Below are 23939 nucleotides of genomic sequence, written 5' to 3'. Positions count from 1 at the left end.
TATGAGTGTGTGTGTGTGAGCATATGTATGGATGTGTATGAGTGTGTGTGAGCACGTGTGAGAGAGCGTGTATGTGTGTGAGTGTGTATAAGCATGTGTGAGTGTGTATGTGAGTGTGTGTGCCTACAGTGTGTGTGGAAGTCCTAGGACACCTTATGAGAGTTGCATGAACTCGGCTGGGCAGCAAGTGCCCTTACCCACTGAACATCTCACCAGCCCCTGTCAAATCACTTTCTCTCTGCACTTAATAATTCTCCATAGCCCAAACCTCACCTCCAGAGTGTGAGTGCTTTCTGGGAGTCTGTCCTCCCTCCCCTCCCCTTTCTGTCTGTCTTTCCTTCTTTCCCAGAGACATCTCCTCTTTGCTTCCTGTCAAAGCCCAAGGAACACTAATGAGACGCACCACTCTACCACGGCCCAGTTCTGAGCGGCAGAGTACAAATGGTGGACCCCATGATTTGTCAGACAAATCCCTGGTCTCCATATCTACAGCACTTCTCTATGAACGTCACTAACTAAAGATTATCCTCAGGAGCAACAAGATCCTAAATGAAGTCTCTGCCAACCTGGGGCAGTGGAGTTAGTTCCCGAGCTCACAGAGCCTCCTCCAGAGGACATGCATGGCTCAGGTAGGGAACCAGCCTCCCACTAACCACCTGTCCCGTCCCTCACGGCCACCGCCATGTCATCCAGGGACACAGAAAGAAGCCTTACGGATTTTGCCTTCTTCTGCAAGTCCACGATTTGCGACAGCAGGTGCGTGATCTCCTCCTGCTGGCGGGCGGCATCTTCCGTCTTCTTGGCCAGCTCCTCAGAGATGCTCGCAATCTGGACGTTAGCATCCCCTATGACGAAGTAATGACAGGCGGGTAGCTGAGTTGGAAACCCACACAGGCCAGAGAGGGAGCGCCGTCTTTATGGGGAGGAGTGGAGATGGGGGCATGGAGGGAGTGGACATCTTTCCAAGCGGTGATGTGGTTCCTGAGGGGCTGGAAAGAGAAGGAACCCTGCCTTCTCATGGGCTGTCTCTCCCATGAGGGCTGACTCTACTGACCAAGGCTGTCTCAAGGACAGGTCAGGCAGGTTCCAAGAAGGGAGCTGGAAGTGACACCCCAAGTATGACTGCACTTGGCTGAACCCCAGTGTTCTGCCGCGAACAGATCATCACAGGAACTCTGCACATGGCTTTTCAAAGCATTTGGAGCCGCAGCCCATTTTACTAGACATGAATGTGGGCTGCGTTTCACTTCTCCAAACGCCCTTTCTCTTATCTTACTTGGAAACTCGTAACAGAGGGCATGGGGAAGGTCGCTGATTTGAATGGCAAAGCTCAGAGTCTGGCCTTCCTTTTTATAAATCAGATCATTGATCTGGGCCGACCTTGAGCATCAAGCGATTATAATATTCCAATACAGAGTCTGCATTAAAATTAAATATCCACCTCACTTGAGAGCATGGCTCTCGACTCACAAATGGACAAAGGCCGCCGTACAGGCTGGCAGGGGTCCTCTGTTTTCGAAAAATGCCCTGAGCTTGTGGGAAGGTGGTGGGAGCGCCTTAGGGGAAGAGAGCTGGCGTGGGGGTTGGGGAGGACATACTCAGCTCCTTCACACAGTCGTTCACCAGCTGCTGCTCCTTCTCCTCATAGGTGATGGTCTCCGTCTTCAGCTGACAAGCCTGTGGATGCAGATGACTCTCAGTCAGGGAAGAGCGTCCACACAGTCAGGACTGATAGGTGGACCAGGGTCGAGGCATAGAGCTGGGCAATCTCAGGCTCTGGTATGCTCTGTGTCTGCAACCATCACACACCACCCAGGAGACACACCTCATCTGCACCCACCCCCCACCCGCCCAGGCCATGGGCAAGGCCCTAAAGCAGAGACCTGAAGGCTGGGCACCACCAGGGGGCGCCACACAGAGATTCGCGCACAAGTTCTATCACTGTAAGGCCACACATGCTACTTATTGTGTGCATCCAGCTCTCACAGATACGACACCTCTGTGGCCCTCATCGTGCCTAAGACACTGCTTTGACCATAGCTATGTACTCTACGGTCAGCCACACAGGAATAGAAGGCAGACACGGGTTCTGAAGTCCCATTAACTCGTCTGACTCAGCCTAAATCAGGGGGTTTGAGGGCTCATCCCTATAACCCTATCACTTGGAAGACTAAGGCGGAAAATTTGCCATGAGTTTGGGGCTAGCCTGGGCTACACAGTAAGCTACAAGTCAGCCTGGGATACAGAGAGCTTGGCTACAAACAAACAAACACCAAATAGTCTGGAAATGATGCTGCACACCTTTAATCCCAGCATTTAGGAGGCAGAGACAGGCAGATATCTGTGAGTTCAAGGCCAGCCTGGTCAACAGAGCTTCAGAACAGCCAGAGCTACATAGTAAGACCTGGTCTCAAAACAAAATTGAAAAAGAGAGAAGGCACACATAGCTATTCCCAGGACTTTAGACAACTTGCTCTGGCTGAAAGGAAGAGAATGGTCTAGAGGGCATGTAAATGCTCAGTTAAGTAGTCAAAGGCAGCTGGCTCTGAGGGTGTGGGCCCTGATCACAGGCAGAGATGAAAATTCTGAGGGCTCACATGGGCCATCAAGAATCCACACGGGGATCAGGGCCCTTTTGCTCTATCCTGGGACAGAAGGGCTGGGTTCCTGGGACCAGGGCAGTCACCTGCAGCTAGGAGGCACAGGCTCAGCCTTCTTCAGCCTCGGGTCTGCAAGACCAAGCCTGGGTGACCTTGTCAGTCACCCTAAAACGCTGGCTAGTGTGGGGTCCGTAAAGATAGGTTGTGGGAAGAGTTCCTTATGCCTTGTAAGGTCCAGACAGGAGGTTCTTTCCAGTGCGTGGCGAGTTCAAAGTGACAGATGGCCTGCCCTCCTGGAGGGTCCCTGGGAGTCTAGAGCCAGCTAAGGTAGGCTCAGGGCCCAAACCTGACAGACAAAGGCCATCCCTTTGCCTACAAACAAGCTCAATGGTAATTAAGACAAAGGGCACTAAATCTACTCGAATCAGAGTTTTTAGAGAGCGGTGGCGGGCGAGGAGAAAAAAGCTTGGGTTTAGAGCCAGAGGCTGCGGATCTGGCCTTTGTCATTTATTAACTCTGACATCTTCGAACACTCAACAGCCTGGCACCTGACTCTCATAGCAAATAAGACCCAAAGTAAGCCCGGCTGTGAAGACTAACAGCAGTGAAGCTAATAACAGTAAGGTAACAATTGTAACAATGTGGGGAAGGTGGCTGGTACAACCCCTTCCGGGTTCCCAGGCTGCCTCGGCTCAGCCTTTCCAAGTTCACCTTGTAAGACCTGTCTCCGTGGAGCAACTCTTACTCCCCAGCAATCACTCCAGCTCATGTGCCCACCTCAGTCTCCACCCACTGTGATAGCCACTCCAGAAGCAATGCCCACACTCGGCCGAGCCTGCAGCCGAGAACCCTGGCTGGAGAGTGCAAGCTCAGACAGGATGTCTTCAGATGGGCACTAAGCAGATGGCGCTGTCTCCACAGCTGTTGTTGCCAGACGGACACCCCCACCCCAGGGGCAAGAGCAGGGTACACACATCACCTCAGATCGAAGTACGACGTTCTCCTCTTCGAGGTCCTTCAGCTTCTTCTGAAGAGAGTCCAGGTGGAAGTAATTCTGGACAGAGGAGGATGACTCGTTCCTCTTCAGCCTAGGAGAAAGCGAGCTCAAAATCAGAGAGGTCGTTTCCTTCTCATCTGAGCAGAAACCTGGAAGGGCTACCCCAAAGGTATAGTGGCCACCTTAGCTCAGAACAGGGGGTCAGAGGGTCAGGTTCATTTAGCCAATGCAATTCCAGGATGTCCAAGAGTTCATTTAATGGACTGGGGAGATGGCTCAGTGGTTAAGAGCACTGACTGCTCTTCCAGGAGGTCCTGAGTTCAAATCCCAGAAACCACATGGTGGCTCACAATTATCTGTAGTGGGATCCGATGCCCTCTTCTGGTGTGTCTGAAGACAGCTGCAGTGTACTTATATATAATAAATAAATCTTTTTTTTTTTTTAAAAAAGAGTTCATTTAACTCAAGATGCACACCTATTCACAAGAAATGCTTTGTGGGCTGCTGAGGTGGCTTAGGAGGGCCACACCCGACAACCAGCCCAGGACCAATAGGGTAGAAGGAGAAAACTTACTCCTGAAAGCTGTCCTCCAACCTCCATAAGCAAGCCATGCCGTGGCCTGTGCCCCTCCCCCAGTGCATACAAACAGAGAAATTAAAAATGAAGTGTTCTATATATATATGCTGCACGTGTGAACTCGGTGCTCATGACCCTGTGACCTACATGTTCTTTTTTTTTTTTTTTTTTAGGAGCTAGGGACCGAACCCAGGGCCTTGCACTTGCTAGGCAAGCGCTCTACCACTGAGCTAAATCCCCAACCCCGACCTGCATGTTCTTAAGAGCTCCATTCTACAGTGAGGAAGTCACCGTGGGGGTGAGGTCACAACAGAGCCGTGTCCCACAGTAGACCACTGAGCTCCCAAAAGTGACTGTCTCTTGACTATCAGAGAAGCATCCAGACAGAATTCTGTCCCAAGGACCTGAGGCTCCAGGATCTATGTTTTCATCCACCATTGAGTGTGCCTCATTCCCATGGATGTGCCAGGGTAAAGGGACACTCTGACAAGCCAGCAATGACACCTTGTAAGAGGGAAATGCCCCTCCTCCTTGGAAGCCCCCATTGAAGCAGTGAGGTGACTTCATCTGAGGCCTTGAGATGGCTGTTCTGGGACAGACTAACCCAAGGCACTAGCGACCATGCCCAGAGGCCTCCAAGGACATCCACAACAGCCCGCCTGCCCTCAGCTCCCTGGTGACTTACGGGGTTGAGCAGACAGACTCAGGCTCACTCTCCTCCGCGGCACTGGTGTAGAACTGAAGCAGCTCATCCTTCATGGACAGCTCATGGCGGAGCTGAGACACCTGTGTGGACAGCAAGGGGCACGTTGATACTTCCTCGAGGGTGGCAATGTCCTTTCTGTGCTCAAACACTGGTGAGGGACAGCATCCCAAGTGAGGACTGATTTGCTACTCAAAGTTTCAAGGCCTTGAGTTTGACAACATTTAAGAGAAGCTCAGTCAATCCAGTTCTGAGTTGGAAAATGGTCTATGTCCTCACGTTTAGTCAGAAGAGCAGACGGGAGCAGAAGGCTCTAGAATGATCAGGGGGTGAGACTGCCTGTTAACTTTGGAAGCAGCCAGATGACCAGCTGGGCAAGAGGCCAGAACAGTGGGCCATTATACTAAATGAAATGAGAGGCCACTCGCTTTGTCAGAACCCACTGCCGTCTCAGAGCAGAACTCTGGCTGTGCAGGTTCCGATGGTTCCCTTTTTTTTTTTTTTTTTTTTTTTTTTTTGTTCTTTTTTTCGGAGCTGGGGACCGAACCCATGGCCTTGCGCTTCCTAGGTAAGCGCTCTACCACTGAGCTAAATCCCTAGCCCCCCCCCCCCCCGATGGTTCCCTTCTTAGAACACCACGCAGCTCTCCATGTGACCAACACACCTCAGTGTCCCTCGACAAGCTGGTCAGTCCCTCAGAGTACAGGAGGAAAGACAAGCCTGGAGGAAAACCACGCTGCTGACTGATGAGGTGGCTGTGCAAAGTGGCCGATTTGGGCTCAAGGCTCTATTCAGATAAGGCAGTGGCTATCGTAAAACTTCTCACCTGCCCTTCCAGCCCTCAGCGCTGATAAGTGTGGACCAGGGCTGGGAAGGAGACCTGAAGTCTGTTTTCTGATGTGGCTGGGGGTTTGTTCCAACTTTGCCTCAGCACGCAGGGTGTGGACTCTGCTGTCCTTGGCGAGTCCACTGGTTTTATATGCTGCATCAAGGTTCTCCCTTCCTAGGGGGTCATTTGATGATTCTCCAAGGGGAAGCCATGACCTCAGAGCTTCCCAGTCAAAGCTTCTCCTGGGAAGCAGGTCATCTCCACTCTCGTGGAGTAGAATGCTCTCCACACGCACCGAGGAAGTCTCACACCAGACGACCATGGAAGGAAGCCAGTGGGCGACCACTCGCTGACACCGAGTTGGTGTCTCCCTCTGCTTTGAAACTCTAAGGGCTTTCTTACCTAACTGAGGCCATTTCCCTGGACCAGGGAAGGCAAGGACAGCTCTATCTATACCTGAAACACTACAGGAATCCAGCTTACCATTTCTGAAAGCAAGCTGGGGATGACACTCTTTCTTACGAGTGGATTTAAAACATTAAGCCCAGGAGAGATGGCTCAGTGGTTAAGGGCACTGACTGCTCTTCTAGAGGTCCTGAGTTCAAATCCCAGCAACCACATGGTGGCTCACAACCATCTGTAATAGGATCCGATGCCCTCTTCTGGTATGTCTGAAGACAGCTATGGTGTACTTATATAAAATAAATAAGTAAATAAATAAAAAATAAATAAATCTTAATAAAAAAAACCATTAAGCCCAAATCAGAAATAGTTTTAATGAGGGGGAAAAAGTAAGACTGACTACATCTTAGGGTCTTAGACAAGGACATCCTTTCCCATTAAAGTTAATGATGAGCAGAGAGCAAGAAGAGGTGAGAAGGAAGAGTCCTCAGAGCTAAAACTTACTGCTAGGAAAACAGGATGAGGGGAGAGAAGCCACCATGGACCACTGGGCTCTGACCTCCAAACCCCTGTTCTGTCCACCCCAGCTGACTCTGAAATGTCTCCATGAAGTTTAAACAACACTTCCAGGGAGCCAGCATCCTTCCTCCCGACTCTCCGCTGCCCTCGGAGATGATGAAATAGTCCAAACCTGTCCTCTCCCCTGACAGCCGTGAGTTAAGATGAGTACCGTAAAATGACAAGTTTATACAATGAAGACTGCAGGCCAGCGATGCATCACTCCTGCGCTTACACAGTGGTACCTGTGTAAGGAGAAGGGCAGCTGCTCCTGCACCTGCTTGTTGCAAGGGCCCGGCACAGAGGGTCTACAAGTCTGGGCTCTCTGAGTACAAGTCTTGCCACACCTGCACACGTGGTTCCTACCCACACCCCCCACCGCTCCCAGGCCAGTGGTCCTCACCTCTTCCCGGATGTGCTCCACCTGCTCTTCCAGCAGTTCGTTCCTCTCAGTTAGGGTCTTGTTCTTCTTCAACAATGACTGGCCGATCCTCGCAGCCAGCTCCAAATCCCGCTCTTTCTATGAAAGGCAAGAAGGGGAATTCAGACTTAACCCTGTGCGTCCTGGAGGAGCCAACAGGGCTCAGTGTCAGATGGGCATTCCCAGAAAAGGTAGGAGAATTAACAGTTCACCATCCAGGTACTAGCCGTCTGATAGAGAGCAACACATGTGCAGGAGCCACGCAGGTGAAGTTGATGAGAGCCAGGTACATGGAGGGGGAAGCTTCAGTTATTTAAGTCATTGGTAACACTTCTCCCTCCTTAAGAGCCAGCATGGGACTCAGATGGATAAGCGGATGGACGGATGGATGGATGGATGGATGGACTGACAGATGGGTGGATGGATGGACTGACGGATGGGTGGATGGATGGACTGATGGATGGGTGGATGGATGGATGGACTGATGGATGAATGGATGGATGGATGAATAGGTAGGTGGATGGGTAGACAATAGATGAGTTAATGAATGAATGAATAGGTAGGTAGGTGGGCGGATAGATAGGTGGATGGATGAATGGATGGGTAGGTGAATGAATGGGTGGGTGGGTGGATAGATGGATGGATAGATGGATGGATGGATGGATGGATGGATGGATGAGTGGATGGGTGGGTGAATGGATGGATGGGTGGGTGGGTGAGTGGATGGATGGATGGATGAATGGACAGGCGAACAGGTGGATGGGTGGGTGGATGGATGGATGGATGGATAGATGGGTAGATGGATGGGTGGATAGGTGGATGGATGGATGGATGGGCAGATGATGGGAGGATGGATAGACAGATGAATATGTAGGTGAATAGGTAGATGATAGATGAATCAATACATGGGTGCATGGGTGCGTGGGTGAATATGCTCCTGAATAAAGCAGAGAGCTGGCATAGGAAGGTGGGCATCTTGGGCTCACATCAGGCTGGAATGAACTAGAGTATGTTGAGTTCCTCATTGTAACCAAGGAAGCAACAGTGTTTAAAATGACTCAGGTAGGACTGTATATGTTTTGCTCCTTTCAGATTTTATTTAATTTTATTTATTTTTTTTCTTCTTTTTTCTATTTTTTTGGAGCTGGGGACCGAACCCAGGGCCTTGCGTTTGCTAGGCAAGTGCTCTACCACTGAGCTAAATCCCCAACCCCAATTTTATTTATTTAAAAGAAAGAACTTTTTAAGGGCAGAGAACCCATATCGGCTACTCCTACTTTAGAGGCTTGGTACACATAGGGACAGGGTGTTATGACAGTTCAGTCATGACTACAGGCAGACAGAGCGGGCCACACAAAGACGGCTGCCTCTGTGGGGAGAAAGATGTCCCAGGTAGGGGTCAGGTTCCGACTCCAAATCCAGCCCCACAAGATCCACCTGCTTGCATTAGATGGGAGGCTAGTAAAGTGGAGGGCATTCCAGGAGACCACACCCCTTCAGAGTGTACACCAGCTGTCCTATCTCTTGTCTAAGAAGGAAAAGCAGGGACCTGGTGGAGCAGAGAGAGTTGGAGGCTCTGATTCCATACTAGGTACTAACTAGTCTTATGGCCTAAGTGTTCATTCTCCCCGGAATCAGGAGCACTATAGTTTGGTGCAAGCCACAGGGCTGAGAAACCACTAAAGTAAGCGCAGTTGGTAGCCTGCATGGTAGAAATGAGGTCATAAAAAGCTCAGGAGACGGGGCTGGGGATTTAGCTCAGTGGTAGAGCGCTTACCTAGGAAGCGCAAGGCCCTGGGTTCAGTCCCCAGCTCCGAAAAAAAGAACCCCCCCCCCAAAAAAAAAAAAAGCTCAGGAGACACGGGAAAGCAGGTGAGTTTTCACGCAGCATTCCCTTCCCCTCCGCAGAAAGGGGAGCCAGCATGGAGAGGAGGGAAGTGTGGACAGCATGCTGCTCAGTGCAAAAGAGTCGCTTAAAAATCCCCAACCTCTCCTCACACAGCCTGGGACTTGCCCCCTTCGCAAACACCCCATCTCACTGGTCTGGGACACTCAGCCTTGTAATGAACAGTTTGGGGCTTCAGATGGCCGCCTTTTCTGACCATGGGCTCGGTCACGTAGCAGACTGCTATGTAAGAGCACAGACTGCTCTTCCAGAGGACGCAGGTTCTGGTCCCACACCCACAAGGCTGCTCACGACCTTCTGCAATTTCCCAGAGGATCTGATGCCCTCTCCTGGCCTCAGTGGGCACCAGGCACACAGTACACAGATGTACACAGGCAAAACACTCATACACATAAAAATAAGCCTTTTAAAAAAAATAAGAGAAAAAAATCAAAACTGCTCCTCACACACTGGCTGGTTTATTTGTAACTTTTAACTCTGGGTTTGGAGACCATCACACGCCAGCTACCAGCTAGAGGAGAGGGACTTAGTGCACCTGCTTGTTGGTGACTCTGATGCAACCTGAGTACACCTCACACCAAGAACAGACCCCTGGAACCCATTCCTTACTCTGTTTTAGGTGAAAAAAAAACAACAGCTCAAAAAATGAAAATATCGGGGCTGGAGAGATGGCTCAGAGGTTAGAGCACTGACTGCTCTTCCAGACGTCCTGAGTTCAATTCCCAGCAACCATATGGTGGCTCACAACCATCTGTAATGGGGATCTGACACCCTCTTCTGGTGTGTCTGAAGACCGCAACAGTGTACTCATATATAATAAATAAATACATCCTTTAAAAAATGAAAATATCACGATGCCCCCCATAGAGCACGAGAGTTCTTTTGTGTTCAAGCTTTGGCTGTATGTTTATAGACATGAGTTATAAATACCCCTACATACCCCTACCTTACATGCTTTCCCATCAGCCCTAATCACACAAAGGATCAGCAGCACAAGCGGAAAGGGCACTTCACGTGACCAAGGGACACACTGACAGTCCCGGCATTCAGAGATGCTCAGCCCTGAATTGATCCTCAAAGGCCACAGGGAGACAAGGCGGTTCCTCACCTTGGCCCTTTGTCATCCTCAGTGCCTTGCCTGAGGGGAGGGACAGGAGGAATGGTGTGGCTGGGGCTGCCCAGGATGTGAGTACTCAGAGGCAAACTCAAGATTAGCGTAAGTCAAAATGGTTTCAGTCCTTTCACCTGCGGCTAAAACTGTACTAGCAAGCGGTGTCCACTTCTCTGCACAAGTGTGACCTCCCTCCGTCTAACTCACGCTTTTTAAATTCCCTGCTAGGACAAACACCAGCCTAGACGGAATGGTCAGCAGGTGCCTATCATTCATCACTCACTTCCTGACCACGTTCCCTGTTGATTTCACCCCACCAAAGCTGCTGATTTCCAACGAGCACAGATGTGAATCCTCAAGACAAGGAGCCCCTCAGTCAGTGAGCCCGGGAGCACTGTAGGCAATGAGGCAAGGAGCACTACAGTCAGAAAGGCAAGGAACACTGCAGTCAATATGGCAAGGAGCCCCTCAGGCAGTGAGGCTAGGAGCACTGCAGTCAGTGAGGAAAGGAGGACTACAGTCAGTGAGGCAAGGAGCACTATGAAGCAAGATCCAGCTGGAGGGCATAAAGCATGAGGCTTCCCAAAGGGCAGGAGAGCTGGCACCCAGGAGGAACAAGAAGACAGAGAACAGGACAGGAACAAACACAGAAGGACAGGAAACCCTTCACCCCGCTGACCACACCTCACTGCTGCAGGGCCTCTGGCCTCTTGCTCTCCCAGCTGGGAGCAGCTATCACAAGCCTACTCTGGAAATCTAATCTTTATAGTAATTACCCAGGGCACGACTGCAGGATGAAAAGCAGGGAGGGAGGAAGGGAGGGAGAACTATTTCTGGGTAACAGAAAACCTGAAGCTCTTGTACTGCGTCCAGTCTCCTGTCAAACTTGGTTTTGGCTTTTAGGTGTCTGATGTTGTTGTTTTGAGAGAGGGCCTAGGTATTCAGCCAAAGCTCACTTTGAATTCCTGGTCCTCCTGTCTCAGTCTCCTGTACTGCCACACCTGGTTCTGTCCAGGTTTATCAAGGCAACAAGATCCTTATGTTTCTTTTGTGAATCACAGATATGAGGTGAGGTGTGTGTGTGTGTGTGTGTGTGTGTGTGTGTGTGTGTGTGTGTGTAGGGGGTGAGTGAGGAGTCACCTCCCATTTCTTGTTGCCAGTCAACATAAATCAAACATTTAGTTCTAAATCAAGAAAACCCAGCCAGGAAATGAGTTTGGCTTTAACCTTAGTGGCAACCACAGACTATAAATAACTAACTCGGGCCCTGGAACAAGCCAGTCAAAGTCTAGTTCTTTATTCTCTGAGGAATGAATCAAGGTGGCTTGAAAGCCTACAACCTGATGTTGGCCCTTGTCACCAACACACACTGGGCTGGCTGGCACTCTCCATGAGCCTACCTCCCACACTCAGCAATGACTCATCCCATTCACCAATTTTCGGATAAAATGTGTAACTATGGGCCAGCAGAAAGCACGCCGTAACTGGGGCAGAGCAGCGAACTCTAGGTGCATTCCCTATGCAGTCTGTCAGGACAAGCCTGAGGATCTCCTTCCCAGGAAAGACGCAACACACACACACACACACACCCCACACCACACACATACACACACACACACACACACACACACACGCACACGCACACATACCACATATACCCCACACACCACACACACACACACAGCACACACACAGTACACACACCACATACCACATATACCCCACACACCACACACACACCCCCCATACACACAGCACACACACAGCACACACACCACATACCCACACACCATACCCCCACACACACCACATATACCACACCACACACACACACACCCCCCACATATGCCACACACCACACACCACACACACACCACATATGCCACACACCACACAGCATACATACCACACCACACACACACACACACCCCCCACATATGCCACACACCACACACCACACATACCACACACACCACATATACCACATATACCACACACACACCACACACACACCACATATACCACACATCACACACACACACACACACACACACACACACACACACAAACACACACACCACACATATACCCCCCTCACACACACACACACACACACATGCTGTTCTGGGAAAGTTCTGCAGCACTCAGTATGCAGCTGGTATGTAAGCCAGCATTCCTAAACAGAGACACAGAGACCAAGCAGGAACAGTATGAAGTGACTGTCACACGACTGGCTGTAGCAGTCAGAGTATGAGCCCTGTGGTTCCAGAGAAAGGCAGGGACTTCCCTGTGATATCTTATCAGGGCCAAGGACAAAGGGGACAGCTACTATTTATAAAACACGGAGGTGCAGGCATGATTGCCTATCAAAAATAAAACAGGAAAGCACTAACTACAAAGGGGCGAGGGGAGAAACTGCTCTAAGGAGACATGATGTTCCTCCTTTAAAGCTTTTAAAGCAGGCAGTAGATCACCAGGGGCTGCTTTTGAAGGTTATAATCTGGCACTGGGTTCCAGTCACCTTCTATTTTCCCTGCAACCCCATGAACGACCACCAACTCATGCTCTCCCTTCCACAGGGGAAGCCTCCCTGCCACTCCTTCCCTAATATAATGTGCGGAAATCTCCAGTCAGCCCAACACAGTACCCTCTCCCCAACCCCACAAGCTACTTCTGTCAGGTGTGCTTACAGGGATAAAAAATTAAAAGTTACCAATACTTCTTCCAGGGCCTGATCATCCTGACCTGAAGGTACACCAGGCACCCCCATGTGTCCTCGGGGGACATCATAGTCCCTTACTCCCAAATGAAACCAGAACACGGAGGCCAGCTGAGAACGCCAGTCTCTCGAGGGCGCGATCTGACTGACTTTCCTCCCCACATCAGCCAAGGCACTCTTGCTGCTCTGTATTTATTTCTATGTTGAGGCTGCCTCGGCTCCATCAGCTGGATGCAACAAAGTTTCACAAGCAAGAACATATTCTTTTCAAGCAGACTGGCTGTCCTGACAAGTACTTATGGGGCCCTGTGTGGTGCCATCAATTCAGAATATCAAAAACAAAGAGGTGTATCTGGCCTGCAGCCTGCCGACTGTATACATCCTATACATCCTGCCGTCTGTATACATCCTACAGGTCATCTAAGCCTGCAACCTGCCCACTATATACATCCTGCCAACTGTATACACACATAGGTGTATCTATCCTGCAGCCTGCCAACTGTATACATCCCAGGATAGATATGAACGTGGGCCAACCTGTAAACGGCAATGTCATACTGCAATGTCACAAGTTGGACAACCCCAATCTCAAATATCAGCTGAGCATGACGGTATGTTTCTGTAATCCCTACACTTGGGAGGCAGAGGTCATAGCACGGGGAATATGAGGCGGCAGAGGTCATAGCACGGGGAATATGAGGCCGATGTCAGCTCCACAGCAAATCTGAGGGCAGTCTTCACAAGACTGTTGTTTTCGAACAGTAACAACGAATCTAACAAATGTGCACAAAGTCAACAGCAGCAAAGGCCTAGGGATAGAGCTACCAGGGGTGGTGGTGAATATCTTTAATCCCAGCCCTTGGGAGGTTGAGGCTGGCAGACCTCTATGAATTCTGGTCAGCCTGGCCTACACAGCAAGTTCCAGGCCAGGCAAGAGCTATAGAGTGAGATCCTGTCTCTAAATCACTAAGTAGCAAAAAACGAAACCATCAAATTGTAACTCTGTCTCAAAATAAGTAAGTAGCAAAATGAAACCGTTAAATTGTATACTACAAGGGCCCAATGTGAGGTTCCTTCCTGAAACAGACTGGGTGCCCACCAATACCCCCCCCCCCCGCTGTAATCGGCCCTCACCTCCCCCAGACACTCACCTCCTCAAGAAGCCTTGTGACAGCATCAATGTCATTGTATGTCTTAGTCATCTGGCCAACTCTTTCGGCACATAGAACTGTAAGAGATGGAAAAGGCAGTGAGATCGCTAACTGCAGAGAGCGGGATGTGGGCGAGCGTCTAACTCAGCTGACTCCTCAGACCGTGACATCAGGGATTGGACCTGCACTGTCCTCACCGTCACCAGGCTCTGCCTCCAGTGATGTTGAACTGTGAGTTACCCATTGACCACAAGAGACATGGGCACAGTAGGAGCTTTCAGAAAGCAGCTGACTGTATAATTATTAAACAATCGTCTAAAACCCACAAGTTCACAGGGACACACAGCCCTTCTTCCCGACTGGCCTAGATTCTAAAGATGCACAGTTTTTGTTTCAGCAGCATTAGGGAGCTATCCTTTGAAAATCCACTCCACAGAGCTTGCAACCCCATAAGAACAACAACCAACCAACCAGACCTCCCAGGGACTAAACCACTACCCGAAGAGTACACATGGACAGACCCATGGCTCCAGCTGCATATGTAGCAGAGGATGGCCTTGCTTGGCATCAATGGAAGAAGAAGCCCTTGGTCCTGTCAAGGCTGGACTCCCCAGTGTAGGGGAATGTCAGGGCAGGAAGGGGTGATGGTTGGGAGGAAGAACACCCTCATAAAAGAAGGGGGAGGGGAGATGGGATAGGGGGCTTATGGACAGGAAACGGGGAAGGGAATAACATTTGAAATGTAAATTAAAAAAATCCAAGAAAAAAAAGGAAAAAATCCACCCCACAATCATTACCACCATGGCTGCTGCGCGCACACACACACACACACACACACACACACACAGATGTATAGACATGCACACACATGCACACGTATGCACAAATGCACTCACACACATACATGTGCTCCCACAAATGCACACATATGCACACATGTATACATCTGCACACACATGCATACTTGCATAAACATGCACACACACATACACACATACACACGCACCCTCACATGTACACTGAACACAATACCCTTACATATACAGTTCATTGCATTATGAGAGGCTGTTTATCAACCACGTTAGGTCTGCACCTTCTCATTCCCTACTACTGACAGAGGAAGGCTTTAGTCTGTTACTGCCTTCAGGACAGTGGTTCCCAACCTTCCTAATGGTGCATGCAACCCTCTGATACACTTTTCGTGCTGTGTTGGACCCCCCCCCACCATAAAATTATCTGCCACTTCGTAACTGTGATGCTGCTACTGTTATGAATTGTAATGGAAATAGCTGTGCTTTCTGATTGTCTTAGGTGACCTTTATGAAACTGTCGGTCAAGACCAAGGGGGTCACAACCCACTGGTGAGAACCATTGCTCTAGAGGTTTCATTTTGTTTTGTTTTGTTTTGTTTTACTTCCTGTGGTTTTAGAGCCGATGAGAAATTATTTTTTGAAACCTGTCACTTTGGGTTAAATAAAGTATTGTAAGAGTGGACACTTTCCAGTTAGTAAAGCAGCAAAGGGAAGGACCCAAGTTCTACCCCAAAACCCACATGAAAAAGCATGCAGGCATGGTGGGGTGAGTTTGTAAACCCCACACTGAAGGGATGGAAACCGGTGCCTGAGGAATGGCACTGGAAGCTGACCCCTGACCTCCATAAGCATCCCCTACATGCACGCATACCTGCGCTCACACACACAACTTCACAGCGATGCTATGTAACACAACGCTGGAGAATAATTCTATTGACAGTGAGAGCTGCCATAATGACCCATGACCGCAAACAGGCGATGAGAGGCACCTGGGGCTCAAAGGCTCTCACCAAGTCACACCCGGAGCCTTGCTACAGAGCGGTCACTGGAATTTGGCAGTCTATAAATATTTCAGTTCGAAAGCAGAGCTGATCCTACCGATGAGCTCAGGGAAACCTGATCTCCTGGAATGATTTCCTAGCTCAGGCAGAGCCTGAAATCTGGTTTTCAATCTGAAGCACCAGAAACCTGGAAGCAAGAGCTTGTCCTCCGCCTCCTCCCCTTCCATGGCCACCGTTTCCCCCACAGGGGACCTCTGCCTTCTGGCAGCTGACACCACCTGGCTCTCTAACCTTCCTCCTTGCCTTTATGTCGGCCGGCAAGGGAATAGCAGGGAGATGTATAAGGAAGGGGTAGTCTAATTTGCTGTCCCTGGAATCCAGCTTGAATGCTCTGCACAGTTCAGTAGCTCAAGGTCAAGTGTCTCTGTGAAGACTGCTGTGCTTCTCCCAGCATTTGTGTTTCTCCTGAGCAACTGTGAGGTTCCACACAGATGAAAGGCTCCGGGCTCTTACTCCAGCCCTGCGCTCATCAGAGGTAACACGATTTAGAAATTCTGGGATAGGACACATCAGCTAACAGAGCTTGCCCGGAATGCACGATGCACTGGTTCCTTCCCCAGTATCGTATGAACCATGTATGGTGCAATCCCAGCAGGAGGGAGGCAGAGGCAAGAAAAAACCAAGCCCAGATCTCTGCAGTGCTCCTGAAACCACAGACAGATGGTGACGTGCGGTCTTAACAAATAACATGGATCCCTCTGTGTCCCTGACTCGAACCCGGAAATGGCTTTATTCTATAGAAATGTCATGTGTCAAAACTGAATGCTGGCTCAGCTTCTCTCTGGTTTCATTTATACTCCTCTGTGTGTACTCCTCTCCTCTGTGTGCCTACTGACTGTCCCCTCTGCAGGCTAATGCATCCACATACAGGGTCCCTACAAGGGGTCCCTAAGAAGTCATTGCAGTAAGCTTTAGAATACTGATGGTAGAGTCAGCAGTCCTTCCAGTATTTTCTCAAGCCCACACTGTCACCAGGCACTGGCAAGCACCCTTCATGTTCTCAAGATGGAAAACTGCACTAGGGGCTCCAGGGTGTAAGGACATTCCGCAAGACACAGGACTATTGCCTGAGTCCAACTATCCAGGTTAAAAAAAAAAAAAAAACCAAAAAACTGCTTGCTCTAAGCAAGGATTACGTGAAGAAGTATTTCAGTATGTATGCTTTAAATATATATACCATCATAATTTAAGGGGATATGTATATACATATATATATATATACACACACACATACACACCCGTATACACTAATAGTAAACAGAAAGAAAAAAAGACTAAAGCAACCACAAAAATATAAACATTTGGATAGCATCACAGACTTTAATTTTGTTTGTGCTTTAAAAATGATTCTAAAAATACCTATCACGACACTACACTAGCGAGGGAAACTATTTAGAATATTTTTCAGGATATTCGGTTGACTAATATAAGTCAACGAGATCTCTCTGAGCTGACCTCTAAGGTGAATTAGCAGCAGCAGCAGCAGCAGCCGTCTCTTAGTTAACAGATGACATAGATGCATCTTATGGGGCACAGGAAGATGCTGACCTCATCTGAACATCACGCAGCGGTTGATCCAGGCTGCTCTGAAGCCCTCCGTCGAGCATGCTCACTGAGGTCAGTCACCAACCACACGCAGCTCACGGGATCCTCAGAGCACTTCAGAGTGGTGGCTACTCACACCTTTTCACAAATCAGAAAATCAGGCCCAGCTGGGGAGCTGCAACCCTCAAGGTCTGACAGACTCCGCAAGGCAGCAGCTAACCTGGAGAGTCTCTTTCCCAGCAAACCTGCAGGGTGGCACTTCTACACAGAGAACGGGACCCGATGCACAGGGCACCTCGGGGGCCTGATGCGTAGCTTGGAGAAGATCCGCAAGAGTCATGATTTGGTTCTGCAGGGCTGAGTTTAGGGAGTATGCACCCAGCTGAAGTGCACAAGCCCGCATCGAACCGGGCGCTTACGACGCCCACAGAAAACACCTGGGGAAGCTGAGGTACAGCTGGAGTTCCTGACCCAGCTTCTCTCCACGGATGATCTTCCCGTGGCTGAACTGTGGCCTCTCTATTCCCACTTACAGGCATATATTCATATCACGGGCCTAATGACAGCAGCATCGGTTAGGAATGGCTCACCTTCTAGCTGTCTGCAAGGACACAAAGCGATAGCTCTTGGGCTATTTAGTTTTCCTCTTCTCTCCCTGTCACAGAGCTGAGGCTCAACTCATCCCCAGACGAGGGGCCTTGGAGGATGCTTGGCACAAACACTCTTAGGTCTGGAGTGGGCTGGGCAGCCTGCTTCATGTGAGCCTCAACAGCACAGGATAATTTTCCCACATAACGCATGTCGCAGATCAAAGAGATTGACACTGCACTGTAGGACCTGAACCTCGCCAGTCTGGCTCCTGAACTCAAACAGGGCAGGGCACCATAAAGGGCAGAGCAAGGCCAGGTGGACACAACAGAGAAGAGAGCTCCTTGACCTTGGAGAGGTTTTCACAGAAGGTGGGGGTGGGAACCCAGGCCACTGGTGAGCTTCTTAACTGCTGGGTCTTAGTTCCCGCCTCCAAAAGGTGAGGGGTTAGGAGAGTGAGAAAGGAACAAACTTGCCTTGAAACTATAAGGTAAGTAAACAAGATTCCGCCTTTTCATGTTTAGCTTTCTACCACAGAGCTCGGCTATGCGCCACGCTATCAAACACACCCCAAAAATGTGTCCAGAGAGAAAGTAAAGGGGCAGCTACAAATCTCTGTATTCATTAATACAAGAAAAACGATGGCTCATATGCTAACAAAGACATTAAATGCATCCTGCCTCAGAGAGCAGGTCCACAGGGCACACCCTCAACCTTCCGCACCACCCCTGACTCTAAGAGATGTGGTCATCCCGCACCAGCCTCACACACGGCTTGGGGTTCATGGGAAATAGGTCAATGCAGGAGACACTTCAGAGAGGAGCAACTTGAAGGGTCTAAGGGATCAAAGCCCTTCAAAGAGCTGGGAATTTTAGTTAGGCCTAGAAGCACGCACCAGAGAAGCCAGTGAGCAGGTTAGCCAGACCTACGTAGTGAGACCTGTTCCCAAAAGCTAAGGATCCTGACTTGTATGGTGGGCCTATAGAAAACCACTAGAGGGTTTTCACAGGATAGTATCCGAGTGTGGTTTGTATCTCGAATTCTGGCCCAGTGTGTGACGACTGGCTATGATGCACACAGCAAGCCTGGTGGTGTATGTTAAACCTGCTAGAGTCTCCCAGAGGACTCCTTCCTGGGTGACAGTAAACGAAGTCCTCCAATGGGGACACTGTGAGATAGGACAGAGTATAGAACGTAGGCTCTTCCTTCTGCCTGGGATACAGACAACAAAAACAATCACCCCGCCCCACCCCCCAATCCCCGGCCAGATCAGTAGCAAGATAAGCTGCCAGTGAAACCATGGCTTTGGGACAGTCACAGCACTGTAGAGTGAGCTCTGAACACCACTGCCAGAGTCACAGGAGGCCTGGTGACAGAGACACCCTCCTGGAGCTGGCTGGGCTGCACTGCAGTTTGGGAGATTCCACTCTGAGAGGCTGGAAGGGACCAAGACTTTCTTCTTGGGGAATAACCCCGGGCTGCCTGACCAGAGAGAGGGATACCTGGGCACTAAGCTGAGGTTCTGAGTGGTGCACGGATCCAAAATCAAGGTGCAATATTTATGCAAATTAAACCACACCCCAGATAATTTTGTTAATATATACTGGCAGACCCCAGCTCCCCACCAAACTTCCCAAGCACCTGTGTGCATGGGACTCGAAGCCAATCAGGAGTGACCTTGGCTGAGGGCCCAAACAAACCCTACTAGGGAAGGAAGCAATGGTGCTTGGGTCATTGGGTCAGACTGGCAGGAGTGGGAGGAATGAGGAGGGATATAAACTAGATTCGACTGGCAAAGGCTAGAGCAGACAGTAGAAAGTCAGGGTGCTGGGCCGAGAGAGCAGAGAGGAGGTACACTGAGGGTGGGGCAGGCAGTGAGGAATGCCGCAGCTCCATGGCTGCCACCTGCTCTTCCTGAGTGACCCCATGTCACCATACCCAACATTATCAGGCTTGTAAGTTCCTTGACACTGTGGCCTGCTCAGCTGTCTTAGGGTCGGGAGACCATACCCTTCATCCATTTTGGTGGAATAAATACATACCTACTGTCACTTCTTAGTCGGGCTCTGAAAACACCCTTCCCGGTCAGCGTCAGCATCCTGTGTCTTCATGGGTTTTGGGCATGAATACACGAATCAGTTATCTTACAGACCTGCACACATGTGCACGTACATATGTATGTGTGCACTTGTGGGTGTGTGTATACAAAGATGTTCCTTGCCCTCAAGAAAACAACACTTCCTCATAACTCAAAGGCCATGCAGCCAACTTCCAGGGACAAGGCCATCCAGGGTCTGCAGGAATGGCTGCCTGGACACTGCCTTATGCTCAGGCCACTTAAAGCAGGCTTTCAACAAAGTGTGCTTTAAAAGCCAGGCTCTGAAGTCAGGTGGTGGTGGTGGTGGTGGTGGTGGTGGTGGTGGTGGTGGTGGTGGTGGTGGTGGTGGTGGCGGCGGCGGCGGCGGCACACGCCTTTAATCCCAAACACTCACGAGGCAGAAGCTGGCAGATCTCTGAGTTTGAGGCTAGCCTGGTCTAAGGAGGGCGTTCCAGACAACCAGGGCTACACAGAGAAACCCTGTCTTGAAAAACCAAGAAAGAAATAAAAGGTTCTAACTGCCCCCCACCCCCAGGAGTTTTTTCTCTCGTCACCTGTACCTCATTATCCACTTCTTACAAACATGAGTTTAATCTTTTATAACTTGCATTATAAAAAGTTCAGGCCAGCCAGCAAAGATGGCTCAGTGGGTAGACACTGGATGCCAAACCCGATGACTTGAGCTCAATCCCCATGACACACGTCGGTGGAAGGAGAGAACCAATTCCAGGATGTTGTCCCTGACCTGCACACCCATGCCAAGGAGTGTGCACGCGCACACACAAATGTATCCACGTAAGAAAATATTTGTAAGTATGCTGAATAAGCGGACACGTACCCTGGACGTGAACTGTGGAGGCAACAGCAGGTGTCAGGATGTGAAGCATCACTACAGTCTGGCCTTTGATCTACAGGAAGCAAGGGTAATAAATCCTACAGTCTGCCCTGTTCACAAGAGCGGTGGGTGGAGGCCCAGAACCTGTGAGCCACAGCCTAAAGGTTCCCTATCAAATCCTGGTTGAGTCACTCACTGCACAGACTTGGTTTCCAGGACTCACAGAACAAACATCTCGTAAAGCTTGTCTGCATACCTTTGATTTAACATGTTCGTGTCCTGCTTTAAAATGGACCCAACTCTGCCACTTCCTGCAACAGGCAGCCTCCAGAAATAGAACACCCAGGTCCATCCTCCTCTGAGAAGGCAGCTGTCCGCCTCCTTGCCAGGTGATCATGCCCACTCCCCACCAGGGTCAGACATGCCTGGTGCTGTTCGCTTTCCCCGTGTCTGCCTGGCCTCTGCACCTGCTACTTCCTCTGGGAAGAGTGTCTTTCTCTCACACCTCCATCTGGGAATTCCCTGCTCTTTCCACAGCCCAGCAAGAAGGAAGTCCCTCTGGGCACCCGACACCCTAGTCTCTCTTCTCCTGCCCACGTCTGTAAAATGGACCAAGAAGATTTGGCAAAGAACCAAAGGCAACATATCCAGCAACAGGCAACATATCGTTACATTGTGAATGCTGAACAGGAACAACCCCACAGAGAGGCAGGGCTGAGTAAGCTGAACGGGTTGCCAGGGAAACCGAGGCTCTAAGAAGGGTAGATAGAGTACCTAAGGTCACAGAGCCTTTTGAGCATCCTAAGTATCAACTGGTGGGAAATGAAGACCTGCTCTGCCTAAACTTGAGCGTGAATGTTCACAGCAATCTTTACAGGCAAAGGGTAGAAACAATTTACATTAACTGTTGAAGGAACAAAGCGCAGTGTATCCATACGGTGGAATACTGCTTAGACATAAAAAGGAATGTGGAGCGAATACATACCACAACATAAACAAACCGCAAAATCCTTATCCTTGGGGGGAAAAAAGACACAAAATGTTGCTTTGTTCTAGGATTCTACTCATATACAAAGTGAATTAACATTTGCTTAGGACTGAGGCTCAGTGTAAACATTCATGAGATTCTTAGTGTGAATTACAGGAAGGGTTGCACAATTCAGAGCCTTCATACAAATCGTGAAACGCCCCGGGAACAATGGACGAATTTTATAGAATGTAAATGACATCCCGGTATTTTCGGTAACCAAATACATGCAAATGAGGGCCACCAAACCACACCATATCCCTACCACTTCCTTATAGCAATGTAGCAATGACATTTTTTGGTTCCCTCAGCCCTGACTAAGCCTTGTCCCGGCTACAATGGTGTTGCCAGGCAGGGAGCAACAGCAAAGGAACCAGCAGGCAGTTTCACCCTGTGCCAGACACAGTGATACCCAGAAGAAAACTGGAGAGATCTTTCTGCTTGCAAAGAACAGTCCATCACTACCCAGTGCTCCAGAGACGGGTGAACATGTCACCACCCTAAAAGGCAACTGGGTCCCCTCACCTGGCCCTGAAGCTTCCTGCAAACAAGCTGACAAGAAATGGAGAGGGGGAGGTGGCTGGGAAGGTATAGTGTCAAAACAGAGACCTGGGACCTTAGCAAGCAGGACGCAGTGGACACTCCTTCCACACCATAGGAGCTTCTGGTCTGCTGGCTTCCAGACAAAGGCACGCTATGTCCCTAAAATAGCAGCACAGTGGCGGAGGCTAGCCTAGAGCCAGGTTCACCACATCAGCAGCCCTGACCATATCTGGGTGGTGACCAAGTGGAGAGAAGATGGCAAGAGCAGCTCACAAGCACCGTCAGTTCTGAAGCATGTGACTAACGACTCGCCTCCCTCATCCTGGTAGGCCAAGAGGCTGAGGGTACCAGGCAAGTCACTAAAGTCACAGGAGGGGGCTGGGCACATGACTTAATGAGCAAAGCTTGCCAGGCAAGCATGAGGACGTGAGTCTGGTCCCCCAGAAACCAGGTGAAAAGCTGGGTAGTCCTCGTGCTGGATGGGGATAGAGATGGGGGGAGGTATGAGTGTCGATGGATGGACGGTCCTGGCAAATCAGTGAGCTCCAGGATCATGGAGAGACCCTGTCCCAAAAAATACATGAAAACTGATCGATAAAGATACTTGATGTTGATTTCTGGCCTCTACACACACACACACACACACACACACACACACACACGGCAGAGAAAAATAGAAGCTGACCATTGCTAAGATTAACAACATGCTACCTGGGCACTCTATAAAACAGTCTTCCACTTACAGCCAGATCAAGCCTGCAAGGCAAACAGGAGTTCCATATAACAAATCAAACAAGAGATCGAGGCCAAGTTTCTAGCTCAAGGACAGGTGAGGTGTAACTGTGGACTTAACGCAGTAATCACAGACCTCACCCCAGACTGGAACTCTAGGTGTTGACCTATGGTGGCCACTTATTCCCAAGACTTTTACTGAGGAGGTAATCGAATTGCTCACTCCTGGGACTGCACCATGGTCCTGGCACTTGGCCAAGTGTATATACCCTCTCCTTCATAGCTGATACCCAGCCTAGGAGAGGAGCCCATCCCAATGTCTTTAGAGCTATTATGGGGTGGTGGGAGCTGACCTGTTTTCCCCACGAACTTCTTTTGAACAAATAGATGGACCCCTCAAGGAATTCCTGACCTAGTTGAAAAGTTAAGACACACGTACATTAGCAGGGCACGGAGCGGCTGGCAGGCAGGCAGTGCCAGACAAAGATTCTACTGGGGAGTGAGGTGGGACCCAGAATCCAGAGGTGGATGGATCTGCCCAAGGACCTGAATACAGAGACCATGGATGACCTCTGCACACACAGGGCCAGCCTTGGGGGTGACCGCTGCCCCACAATGGTTCTGATAAACCAGGGTTAGTTTGTTTCTCGTCTGTGACTGTACAGTGAAGTCCAAGCAGCACTCGTGCATCCTGCTGTCCACACAGTGTTATATTCCACAGCCA

The 23939-nt window shown here is 49.9% G+C and overlaps 1 protein-coding gene across 39 annotated transcripts in view; it reads right to left on the bottom strand.

The window, feature by feature from the left end:
• Trak1 (trafficking kinesin protein 1) overlaps positions 1-23939 on the bottom strand; it is a 154683-nt gene that overhangs the window by 24464 nt on the left and 106280 nt on the right. For all 39 annotated transcript variants that reach the window (XR_015626747.1, XR_015626746.1, XR_015626749.1 and 36 more), the window contains 6 exon segments: positions 13975-14051; positions 7070-7186; positions 4860-4960; positions 3580-3688; positions 1599-1677; positions 715-845 (listed from right to left, as the gene is read on the bottom strand). Coding sequence is in view for 22 of the 39 variants with exons in the window: in XM_087562515.1 (XP_087418641.1) it covers positions 715-845; positions 1599-1677; positions 3580-3688; positions 4860-4960; positions 7070-7186; positions 13975-14051 (614 nt within the window). In the remaining 17 variants the exon portion in view is untranslated.

Source organism: Rattus norvegicus, chromosome 8 (genome assembly GCF_021556685.1).
Source record: "Rattus norvegicus strain SHRSP/BbbUtx chromosome 8, alternate assembly SHRSP_T2T, whole genome shotgun sequence".
NCBI lineage: Eukaryota > Metazoa > Chordata > Mammalia > Rodentia > Muridae > Rattus > Rattus norvegicus.
This window is presented reverse-complemented; position numbering and strand designations above follow the sequence as displayed.